The 13,143-nt window shown below is 40.2% G+C and overlaps 1 protein-coding gene across 8 annotated transcripts in view; it reads left to right on the top strand.

The window, feature by feature from the left end:
* Positions 1-9,042, top strand: part of LOC129762284 (monocarboxylate transporter 12) — a 69,706-nt gene extending 60,664 nt beyond the window's left edge. For all 8 annotated transcript variants that reach the window (XM_055760419.1, XM_055760417.1, XM_055760423.1 and 5 more), the window contains 5 exons: positions 6,592-7,020; positions 7,086-7,183; positions 7,336-7,960; positions 8,025-8,225; positions 8,291-9,042. In XM_055760419.1, the coding sequence (XP_055616394.1) occupies positions 6,592-7,020; positions 7,086-7,183; positions 7,336-7,960; positions 8,025-8,225; positions 8,291-8,466 (1,529 nt within the window). In that variant the 3' untranslated portion in view covers positions 8,467-9,042. The remainder of the gene's footprint in view (positions 1-6,591; positions 7,021-7,085; positions 7,184-7,335; positions 7,961-8,024; positions 8,226-8,290) is intronic.
* Positions 9,043-13,143: the final 4,101 nt, after the last annotated feature.

Below are 13,143 nucleotides of genomic sequence, written 5' to 3'. Positions count from 1 at the left end.
ATTGTTGTAATTTGTATTAATGATTATTGATTAAACTTAATTTGATGTCTATTTATTGATGAGAAAATGATGTCAAATTTACTCACTTAAGGGGGTAGTACACTATGAACACCATAAAAAGTAATTTTCGCGATTTTTTTCATCGAGAAAATAAATTACTATGATTAATCTGATATCACATGTTTTATTAGGTACTAGCTGACCCGGCAATCTTTGTCCTGCCCAAAATTTGTTTTTTGTTATCAATACCCTCAAACATTCACGTTTTCTTAATATGAGCAAGTTCATGGGTCCAATCGCAGAACTGTTCATTGATTGATATTCTATTCTATTCGCCCCCGTTGAATTTACTTTTTACTATAAAACTCCTAGTATTTCTAACAAAACTCATCATTATAATATCAGATTATTTTCAGACACAATTCACGTTCAAGATTTTTCAACCACTTGCAAATAACATGTTTCTCCGTTACATGGAATAAATGTTTTATACGAAAATTTGATAGAATAAAGACAGCCCTAAATCGGACAATTCCTTCCTCGAGTTCTGCTCATATCAACACATCCAGCGATCCTTTTTTTTTGGTTTAGATAGAAGCAGATTTAAGAGTGCGTTTCATCACATTAAAATCCATTTCCAGTTTCGAACAAAGATCAATTTCGCTAGCGCAAACATCAAATGGACTAATAGCACTTGTCACTATGTAATTGTAGAACATATGGGAATTTAATTTTCCGAATTTTCTCTTTTTCCTTCAGAGTTTTCCGAAAATTTTGAATTGTCATATTTGGTTGGAATATTTTTGGTTGTAATATGTGTAATATTTTTATGGGACCCCCTCTCCATTCTAGAGAAGGGAGGGGTGTCATACCATCATAGAAACATTTCTCATACCCAAAAACGCTCACATCCCGAATTGTGCTTGATTAGTTTTCGAGTTATGCAGAAATTTGTGTTACGTTTGTATGACAGCCCACTCTTAGAGAGCGGGAGAAGTGTCTGACCACCATAGAACTATTTATTGCATCCTAAAACCTCCACATGCCAAATTTGGTTTCGTTTGCTTGATTAATTCTCGAGTAATTCAGAAATTTGTGTTTCATTTGTATGGCAGCCCCCTCTTAGAGAGGGGGAGGGGTTTCAAACTATCACGAAAACCTTCCCCGGCCCCAAAAACCCCTACATACTAATTTTCATGTCGATCGGTTCAGTAGTTTCCGAGTCCATAAGATTCAGACAGACAGACAGACAGGCAGACAGAAATCCATTTATCTATATATATAGATATATTACCTCACAAATGAAAAATAAATTGGTGTGAATTGGACTTTCCCCCGAATAGCCGCAACCGGTTTGTTGAACCCTTGCAGCCAAAACCTTATAAACTGGTGGGAGTTGTACAAGTTTTTCTAGTGGGCCGATTTCAACTGATGATTCTTTTACGTAATCTTGGATATAAAGGGTGTGTCACATCAAATTGCATCACGGAAAAAACGCTGTAGAAATTCGCCCAGTAGACCGATCCTTTTGAAAATTTTAGACAGTAAAATAAAAACTATTAAACAACTTTTGGCATTTTCCATTTTTCATACTTCGAGCCCAAGCCCGTATGCTCGTACCTTCCTCTTTACCCCGTCCATAAGGTTCTGTACAACGTCAGGTTGTAGTTTTTTTTTGAACAGAAATCCATTTTCTCTTGAAGTCCGCCTCCGATTTGACAACTTTTGGGTTCTTCCGGAGGGCCTGCTTCATAATCGCCCAAAATTTCTCTATTTGGCGAAGCTCCGGCGCGTTGGGCGGGTTCATTTCCTTTGGCACGAAGGTGACCCCGTTGGCTTCGTACCACTCCAACACGTCCTTTGAATAGTGGCACGAAGCGAGATCCGGCCAGAAGATGGTCGGGCCCTCGTGCTACTTCAATAGTGGTAGTAAGCGCTTCTGTAGGCACTCCTTAAGGTAAACCTGCCCGTTTACCGTGCCGGTCATCACGAAGAGGGCGCTCCGCTTTCCGCAAGAGCAGATCGCTTGCCACACCATGTACTTTTTGGCAAACTTGGATAGTTTCTGCTTGCGAATTTCCTCCGGAACGCTGAATTTGTCCTCTGCGGAGAAGAACAACAGGCCCGGCAGCTGACAAAAGTCCGCTTTGACGTAGGTTTCGTCGTCCATTACCAGGCAATGCGGCTTCGTCAGCATTTCGGTGTACAGCTTCCGGGCTCGCATCTTCCCCACCATGTTTTACCTTTCGTCGTGGTTAGGATCCTTCTGAACCTTGTATTTACGCAGGCCCTCCCGCTGCTTGGTCCGCTGGACGAATGAACTTGACAAATTCAGCTTATTGGCAACATCCCGGACCGAACTTCTCGGATCACGTCTAAAGGGTGTGTCACATCAAATTGCATCACGGGAAAAACGCTGTAGAAATTAAATTTTTAGGAATTATATCTTCAGCTTTTGCTTATAATCAGATAAGAGTGTATAGATCACGTTGGCCATGCTTCACTGTCAATTTTTCGTAAATTTGGAAAAATGTCGTCGAACGAAAAAGAGCGTCGTGAATTAATCCTGTGCACTCATTTCGAGAATCCGGAGTTGTCACATCGGGACATCGGTAAGATGCTGGGAATCGTCCAATCCACGGTCAGCAGAGTACTAAAACGATACTTCGAGAACCTAACCATCGACCGGAAGGTGAAGAACGGCAAAAATAGATGCTCCGTCAGTGAAAAAGATCACAAGCGCGTAGTTAAGCAGTTTAAAGGGTGTGTCACATCAAATTGCATCACGGAAAAAAACGCTGTAGAAATTCGCCCAGTAGACCGATCCTTTTGAAAATTTTAGACAGTAAAATAAAAACTATTAAACAACTTTTGGCATTTTCTTTTTATTAATACTTCGAGCCCAAGCCCGTATGCTCGCACCTTCCTCTTTACCCCGTCCATAAGGTTCTGTACAACGTCAAGTTGTAGTTTTTTTTGAACAGAAATCAGAATTTTCTCTTGAAGTCCGCCTCCGATTTGACAACTTTTGGGTTCTTCCGGAGGGCCTGCTTCATAATTGCCCAATATTTCTCTATTGGGCGAAGCTCCGGCGCGTTGGGCGGGTTCATTTCCTTTGGCACGAAGGTGACCCCGTTGGTTTCGTACCACTCCAACACGTCCTTTGAATAGTGGCACGAAGCGAGATCCGGCCAGAAGATGGTCGGGCCCTCGTGCTGCTTCAATAGTGGTAGTAAGCGCTTCTGTAGGCACTCCTTAAGGTAAACCTGCCCGTTTACCGTGCCGGTCATCACGAAGGGGGGCGCTCCGCTTTCCGCAAGAGCAGATCGCTTGCCACACCATGTACTTTTTGGCAAATTTGGATAGTTTCTGCTTGCGAATCTCCTCCGGAACTCTGAATTTGTCTTCTGCGGAGAAGAACAACAGGCCCGGCAGCTGACGAAAGTCCGCTTTGACGTAGGTTTCGTCGTCCATTACCAGGCAATGCGGCTTCGTCAGCATTTCGGTGTACAGTTTCCGGGCTCGCGTCTTCCCCACCATGTTTTGCCTTTCGTCGCGGTTAGGAGCCTTCTGAACCTTGTATGTACGCAGGCCCTCCCGCTGCTTGGTCCGCTGGACGAATGAACTTGACAAATTCAGCTTATTGGCGACATCCCGGACCGAACTTCTCGGATCACGTCTAAACTGCTTAACTACGCGCTTGTGATCTTTTTCACTGACGGAGCATCCATTTTTGCCGTTCTTCACCTTCCGGTCGATGATTAGGTTCTCGAAGTATCGTTTTAGTACTCTGCTGACCGTGGATTGGACGATTCCCAGCATCTTACCGATGTCCCGATGTGACAACTCCGGATTCTCGAAATGAGTGCGCAGGATTAATTCACGACGCTCTTTTTCGTTTGACGACATTTTTCCAAATTTACGAAAAATTGACAGTGAAGCATGGCCAACGTGATCTATACACTCTTATCTGATTATAAGCGAAAGCTAAAGATATAATTCCTGAAAATTAAATTTCTACAGCGTTTTTCCCGTGATGCAATTTGATGTGACACACCCTTTATTTCATGTCATCATACGTAGGATTTTTTTCAAAATATCTATTTTTAACGAAATGGCGATTTTCTTTGTAAAAAAAAAGCGTTTTGCCTCAAAAATGAAGGCGAAAGCATCAACCAAAATTGTATTTTTCAAAATATCAAAATAATCATACGTACAATGACAGGAAAATTAGTGGAGTATCTGGGAAAAACTATTTCATCAAAATCGGATGGACCGTTCCGAAGGTAGAAATGCCACCAGTTTTCAAAACTCAGTTTCGAGGAAAATGCGTTTTAAATTTTTGATCCGTGCTCCTTACGCAAAGACTTAGGTCCACTAATTGGCTTGTAACTTTGCAACGGAGCATCGGACAAACCTGGGACAAAAACTACAGTGAAGTAGATATCCCAGAGAACATTTTAGACCAGAGAATTTTTTTAATTTTTCTTTCAAATTTCCAATGTTTTTTGTAATGTTTTTAATTAGTAAGTATTTTGTATGAATAAAATAAAAATATTTCTTTTGTAGAAATTTGGCCCCTATAGGTCCATGGTATCCCTTCATTCTGCAAAAGGGATATTTTGCCCAAAATAGTTTGAGAAGCCCTGTTCTAGAAGAGAAAAACGCTAAACAAACGAATTTTAGATTTTGTGGCCCGAATTCAGACAACATGAAATACATTATATTCTGAAAGGTTCCTTGTGATGTAATCAATCCAAGTGGAACGCTACGGGCTGGAGGCGATCTGGCGTAGTGGTAACATCCATGCCTCTCACGCTGAAGGTCACGAGTTCAATTCTCACTCCCGACATTCTTCCAAAAATGGAAGTACAAGTGACGAACCAACCAAATGAGTTGAAAATCACTATAATACAGATAAAAAAAAAAAAAAAAAAAAAGTGGAACGCTATAACTTAAGCTCATGATTCTTTATGGATAAACTTTTCTTGATTCCCGAATTGAGCTAAACGAATTACAGGTAAACTTCGATATAACGTACATTTTACTTTTAGAATTGTATCGTTGTATCGAATTGTACGTTATATCGAAGCATAATAGAGTACTCACAAACGTAGTCTATAATACATTATTGTGTTGCTGTTTTAGTAAAGTTAATGATTAACTTCAATCAGAAGACGAAGCCAGCCTTTCTCATAATGTTTCCCTTCGTACTGTTGATTAAAGCTTGATTCATTTAGAATCCGGAATCACAAAACCAGCTGTATTTCGGGATTGATTGAAGGTACAAAACTTGTTTTAGCATCACAATACAGATAATTCATTGTTCTATCAGAAAAAAATAATGAATTTTTTTTTCATTCACACTTTGAAAATGTGTACGTTATATCAAGTGACGCTATATCGAGGGTACGTTATAACGAGGGTACGTTATATCGAAGTTTCCCTGTAATCACGATTATTCCCGAAACGAGCATCTTTCCATTCCCCAATTGAAATTATGACCCACGATCTTTCTTCGCCCGGATTGTAGTGTATCCATTTTCGTCGCCAATTTCTATAGATCATGATCAATCCACAATAATTCCACAAGCTCAGTCATGAGTCTTTATGAGGTACCAACATTTCTTCGTCTCCAAATTTAACACCCCGCCAGATAGTTGTTCATCTTCAAAATCAAAATTATTATTATTAGGCGTCTCTCCAGTCACCGATTTATCTTTGGATGAAATGCGGCAGACAGTTTATAACCGCTTCAACTTTACCAAAGAATGAAAATTTGTGTGGCCTGTGTAGAAATCAGCTGAAGAGCAACGTCATTATGACATAGGATTACGTTACGATACTTTCGAGGTGCACTGCTCTCATCTTAAGACGCGTAGAAAAGGTCACACCATTCTTTGACGTTGACCAATTCGCACTGGGAACTACCAAGTCATACCAAGTCATTTTCGGAGACCCGGAACTCTTGTAACATTGCACCAAACATAATTTTCAGCGATTTTGTAGGGGACCAGAGCGCTATCCTATCGACCGGCGATGGCAGCATGATAAGTTATGGCGGGTTTACATTAGAGAGATCTAAAGCTTTAGATGGATTTATTCACGTGAAAATAGGTGTAAACGGGTGAGAATAAATATGATACACTTATTCGAGGTATATATAACTTGAATAAATTCAGCATATGTAAACGCTTGTGAATTTCTCACTGGTGAGAAATCACTAAAGTTGAATGCAGTTCTACTTCAGGTGAATAAATTTACCGAAAATATGAATATATTCATTATAGAAGTTCACACTAGTGTAAACGGTTGATGCGATTTCTATAAATCTCATCATATTTCTTCACATGAATATATCACAAGTCTAAACCCACCCTTAGAGATGTAATCGACGTGGGACCAGAATTAATGCATTGGATTACAACCTGGACTCCACTGTCAGGGTGTTTGAAGGGTCTGTCACGCTTTGGGTTTGAAACAAAACAATCAAAATGTAGCTAAATTGTCGTACTTTATTCTCCGAATATTCAGAGGGAATCAAAGTTTTGACAAATTGACAAAATTTTACGATTCTTTTCTACTTTGTAGGACCTATTTCGTCCGCCCTGGTCAACAGATATGGCTGTCGAGCGGTCACAATCGCGGGCTCCATCCTGGCCGCTATCTGTCTGGCGGCAAGCGTTTTCGCCCAAAATGTCGCCACGCTCTTCCTAACCATCGGCTTCGGCGGAGGGCTCGGCCTGGGGCTGATCTATTTGCCGGCCATCGTCAGCGTCACGATGTACTTCGAGAGGCTGCGATCGCTAGCCACCGGCATTGCGGTATGCGGTTCCGGGCTGGGAACGTTCATTTTTGCCCCACTGACGGAGGTACTCATCCAGAAGCTTGAGTGGCAGGGAGCGATACTGGTGATCTCGGCCATTGTGCTAAGTTGCGTGCTGTTTGGAATAATGTTCCGGCCGCTGGTGGCGGACGAGAGTGGAGCGTGTGCTAAATCAGATGTGCCACATTCCAATGGTGAGACGCTACGAATGTATATCGGTCGTACCGCATTTGAAACGAGTTTCCCTTACATTTTGTAGAATTAAACACCCTACAGGAGGAAGGCAGTAATGACGATGAGCAGACGGTTGCTCGGTCACAAAGCTTCCACAATTCGTCAAAAATTGCACTGAACTCGGTGAGTACTTTGTTTAGCAACCATTTTCGCGAACTCATTTTCACTTATATTCAGACAGCATCCATTTCATCCATTACCCATCACAGCAGGTATAGTTTTGCTTGTCTCCCTCCCTTGAAGGTCATTCTAATTGGGCTGTATTTTGTTTTCAGGATGGACATTCCACCAGCGGTCATAGTCTTAACCGCAAAATGAACGTAAACGAAGACAGCACCCGACTGGCATTGAGTCAACCGCTGCTCACAGCACCACCCACGTACGATCAGGCTAGCACGACAGGAGGATCGTTGATGAAACGGGCGGAAAGTGGAACCATGTACCGCAAGGATGCTCTCTACACCGGATCTATGCATAACATCGCTTCCCGCCATCCATCGCACGGTAGTCTGGCAACGTATGAAAAGGGTGGCTACGGTTCGGTTCAGGGACAGAAAATGCACAAACGAAAGGATGCCGTGTGCTGCGGTTGTATCCCATGCTCACAGGAAACCGCCGACACCTTCCAGGAGATGATGAATTTCTCGATTCTCCGTGATCCGGTCTTCATTGTTTTTATTGTTTCCAATTTCCTAACCAGCGTTGGATTTAATGTGCCATACGTTTATCTGGCCGCGCAGGCCAGCGTGCTGAACATCGGAACCAAAGAGGCGAGCTATCTTCTTGGCATTATCGGAATTGCCAATACGGTAGGCCGTATCATTCTGGGATACCTCTCGGACAAACCGTGGGTGAATCGGCTGCTCGTTTACAACCTTTCGCTCACCACCTGTGGTCTTGGTAAGGTTTTGAATCTTTCACTCTCACTTACGATCACAAATTAACGCATCCTTCGCCCTTCCAGCTACTGCCTTCTCCGTTTTGTGCCTCGACTTCAACAGTCTCGCCACGTATTCGGCTATTTACGGTTTCACGATCGGTGCTTACGTCGGCCTCACCTCAGTCATCCTAGTCGATCTACTCGGACTGGATAAGCTTACGAATGCATTCGGGTTGCTGCTACTCTTCCAGGGAATCGCTTCCTTTATCGGGCCGCCATTGGCCGGTAAGTTGCCACGAATATCCATCAAAAGATGGTATGAAAATAATTCAAATTCTTTGCGCCACCAGGCTTCCTATATGACATCACGCTCTCTTTCGGACCGGGTTTCATTTTGGCCGGCACAACAATCGCCATCAGTGGGGCCATGCTGTTCACCATTCCTCCACTGCAGCGACACCTCGGGCGGAAGCGAATGGCCACGGCCACCGCCGTCACCGGTGACATTCCGCTGCAGGAAAGTTGAAGCCAAACCTTCTGGAAGAAGAAGAAGAAAACATACATTGAAAGGCTGAGATGGGGACGATATCATAGGGAAGCCCGAACACAATTTTCATGTGATAGTTAGCAGATTTTTAGGATAGCCCGGAGCCCTCATTATTATGATAATGATAATGATCATACAAATCTTCAATACGTCAAGCAAAGCTAGCACAGCAAATCCACGGAACCTCCAGGCTGTAGTCAGTAATTTTATCTTTCGAACCAATCCTAGGCTAAGACAATAAAGTTATATATCAGAAGAGCTACCGTCAAACATATCGAGAAAAAAAAATGGTGCGAAACTAGCGAAGCACAAATCCCCAGCTTTTGTGAGGGACCACACATAATAGGGACAATTATTAATGATTATAAACGGAAGATGAGCGTAAGAGTTAAAGTTGTTACAATTTTAATCGCTGATTTTTTTTCTACTTCGTCATTTCTTCCGTACGTACTTCAAGTTAATGTTAATCGAATTCCTTTCGTAGAAAATAATACCAAGTTATAACGATTCAAGATGTGATTGAACTTATTTGTTAATAAATATCACATCCTTTTAGCGTTTTCTCTAATTACAATGGAACCCCGATAATCCGCGGAATAGTCTGGCAACGTCACCTCGGATAACGAAATTCACTAATGCAGTAAAGAACTAAAAATGAAGTGAAAACGCGAAATAAAGATATTTCAGCGTGTTTCATCAATACACCAATCATTCAACTATCCATCTGTAAGGTCTTGTACACCAGAGAACAGATAATGTCAAATCCATGACCAAAACAGAAAATCAAGAGTTTACTTCTCACTGACAAATTTTGGAAAATTCTAAAATTACTATAGAACTTGTGTCAGCGGATCGTCCGCACCGCGGATCAGCATGAATGTTTCAGCATGAAAACTATGTATTGATAGAACATAGTTTTCATGCTGAAATATCTTTATTTGGTGTTTACACCGCATTTTTAGCCGTATATTGCGTTATCCGCGATTTTCGTCCATCTACTGTTCTACTGTACAGTAGAACCCCGATTATCCGCGGAATAGTCGGGCTAGATCACCGCGTATAACGAAAATCGCGGATAATGCAATAAAGGGCTAAAAATGAGGTGCAAATAGGAAAAAAAGATATTTCAGCATGAAAACTATGTTTTATCAATACAGAAATTATTGAACTATCCATCTGTAAGGTCGTGTACATCAGTGATCAGATAATGTAAAAGCCATGACCAAAACTGAACAGCAAGACTCTACTTCTCACTTACAAATTTCGGGAAGGTTTATAGAATTACTAGGGAACTCGGATAATCGAGGTTCCACTGTATTTAGATTTTCATTAACGTTAACGAATTCTACACCAGAAACGCCGTAATTATTGCAGTCGAGACAACAACCCTCGACACGAAAGCTTCAACCTCTTTCGACGCGCGTCACTGCTCGGTTTCGTATAAGAAGCTTCGGGATCTAGAGACTAGTAAGAAAAATGAGTCACCCATGAACAACATAGTTCGGTTCATTATATCCTTCCCATATCCTGGAAAAAGACGAAAAAGGTGATTATTATTTGATTTGAGCCTTGCAATACAATTTCACATTGATGAAACTAAAATAAAAGCGGGGGGCACGTGCGATTGCCATTATCCGCATTTAATGGTTTTATCATATGCCCCGCGATTTTATTTTAGTCTCATCAATGTCCTTGATTTACGAAAGAAGGAATATGATAACAGCTAACTGCTACTTGCCTAATTATTTTCTAGCTTTTAGTACATTATCTGTATTATTATTATGTTTAATAACAAAGAAACCGTTTAATTTAAAAAGTTTTTTTTTACTTATTTTATTTCCAATTTAAAGCAATATATAACAATATATAGCAATAATATATAACACAACTAAAAAAATAAACTACTAAACAAAACCAGTCAGCAAACAGGAGACATTCCGTGTATAACTTCGCTATTGGAATTTTAGTGTTTTAGTCGAAAATTTTTGGCAAATTCGATACTTTTTATGAGCCTGATTCCTCTTAGTTCATTGTTCAGTGTATTTTGTGGGACCGTAGGTGGTTCGATGCTCAAAAACGTTCGTTTTGAAATTTCGAATCCAATCGGGGTAAAACCGAAACTTTCAGTCAGGGTAAAACCGACGGTTTGTGTTTCACTGACAGGTAAAATGCGTGCTTGTTTTTGTAGATGCCCTGTATTCATGTTTGGAAGACAAACCGGCAGAGTTGGATTGATGTTCAGCTGAAAACAGATATCTCTAACGGCCATATCTAAGGTGGATGCTCACCTACTCACCAGCTCAGCTGGGATCAAAACTATTTACTCCGAACCAGAATTCGTCCGTCCGCTCGATCTTGAGATCCGTTTCTATGGATCCTTATTACCGATATCCGTCGTCTGACCTTTAAATTGGCAGAAAAGAAAGTGAAACACCCTTCAAATCAAAAAAAATGTAAAAAAAAACAATCAAATCGATGTTTTGACGTAAGATTACGTCTTTCGGTAACATATTGGGGTACAAATTGGAAGTCGAAAATCGAGCACTTCGTGAAAATTGTCCAATTTCAAACGCTTATTGCTCAGTCATTTCATGATGGATTGATGCAATTTTTGCTTCAGTCGATTTCGGCACTTCATAACAATTTTTTATATTGAAGAAAATAATATATGTCATGAAACTAACTATTGAACCATTGAAAAATTTCAACCCCTATCTTAACGGAAATACCCACTTCTGATTGGTCGAAATTGACGACACATGCGGAGGCTCAAATACTTACGATTATTGATCAGTTGTTTCTTCGTGGATTTACGAGATATTTACGTCAATCGATCTGAGCACTCCATAACAATTCGTCACAATGAATAAAATAATATATTATATGAAACTAACTATCAAACAATAGAAAAATCTCCAACCGGGAATACCTCGTTCTGATTGGTCGACATTGAAGCTACGGAGAAATCGGCATTGCAAATATAAATAGAGCGAACTTTTGTTCTCACCGAAATGTATTCTCTAACCAGCTGCCCGGGGGAAATCGCCCTTGCAAATATATGAAAGTAGGGGGAACTTTTGTTCCTACCGAAATGTGTCCTAACAGAGGCATCAAAACCCCGGGGGGAAATCGACATTGCTAATACATTAAAGTGGGGGAAGCTTTTGTTCCCACCGAAATGTTTTCCCGTACAGAGATTTTTAAATCAAGATGCATGAAGAAATCGGCATTGCAAATATATCCAAGTCGGGTGCATGTTTATATTGCAACTAAGGTGACTGCTACAATTGATTCTAGTAAAGAAATTTAAATTTGAAACTTTAATGTTGATTGCTTTATGAAATTTCATTTCGAGGACCGATCATGTATTGTGAAACATTTAGCACAAGTGTAAGTTTAAAATTGTATATGGTAGCAGTTGTGTTAAAAATGAATTTAAATATGATACGATAGTATTTTAATATTGATAAATAAAAAACCAATATGTTTTCCCGCTCGAGAACGGATCGTCCGGTTAAGCTGTCTGTTTTGTTGTGTTCATTTTCACCCAAGGAAAGTTCATACGGCGAAAAGAATTGGAAGAGTGAAGGAATATTCGAAGAAGTGATTTCCCATATGCTCTTCACATCGTATTAGGTGCTGTTAGTTTAATTAAAATTCGCATTGAAGCGTATAGCATCGTGTTACATTGGGTTTGAATCGAAAATAGAAATGGGTTGAATGAACACTCAGAAAGTAAAAATTATGAAAGAAAATTGCTTTTTCCACTTCAAATATGTTTTCTCTATAATAAAGCAACATGTTTTTTTTCTGGTGAGAAAAATTGATAATTGTGTTCGATAGTGATAATTATCGTATATAACACTGGTGAGTTTTTTTTTCTTTATTTCATCCATACATGGCTGGCGGATTTCATCATATCTCATTCTACCTCGACATCTTCTATCGTGATACGCACCATCTAATTACCATCCTTCTGTCATCATCACTCGGTTGTAAACACTGGTGGAGTGAACAAACAATACCCAACAACCAAACAAAACGGCCTTTTTAGGGCCACCAAATAATTATCAAAGAGTTTAACTATATAATTCTTCAAACATATCCGAAATCAGCATGCAACAGATAGTCTAACGGAATCCTACGTCAACTATGCGGTCGTGCCCTCCCATGACTTTTATTTCTTCCTGGTATTTTATTTCCACTACATCTATACACATCAAGATAAAAATATGTTCATGAAATTTTCCAAACGCTGAAGATTAATGCTTTAAAATAATGTATATATTATCTAAAGGGAATGTTTCAAAAGCTTGGTTTCGACTTTCTAAAGTAGTGAAAAGAAATCTGCATGGTGGTGTACGATTGACAGTTTACGTCACGAAACACTTCTTCAAGTGACTTCCTCGATTTTAGAGGTGTCATCAAAAACGTGTGTGATCTCACATTGTCATGATGAAAGGCAACATTGTTCCTGTTGATCGATTCTAGTCCTGTAATTTATCCAGTTGTGAACAGTAGAGCTCCGAGTTAGACAACTCCCTTCTAATCCAACCATATACAGAGATTCTCTTTACTTGCGAATGATATTCCTTTTTCATCGCACATCTTAATAGCGCTGATAAAATCCGCTGATGAATCAATATTTGCTTTAAC

Source organism: Toxorhynchites rutilus, chromosome 1, assembly GCF_029784135.1.
Source record: "Toxorhynchites rutilus septentrionalis strain SRP chromosome 1, ASM2978413v1, whole genome shotgun sequence".
Lineage (NCBI taxonomy): Eukaryota > Metazoa > Arthropoda > Insecta > Diptera > Culicidae > Toxorhynchites > Toxorhynchites rutilus.
This window is presented reverse-complemented; position numbering and strand designations above follow the sequence as displayed.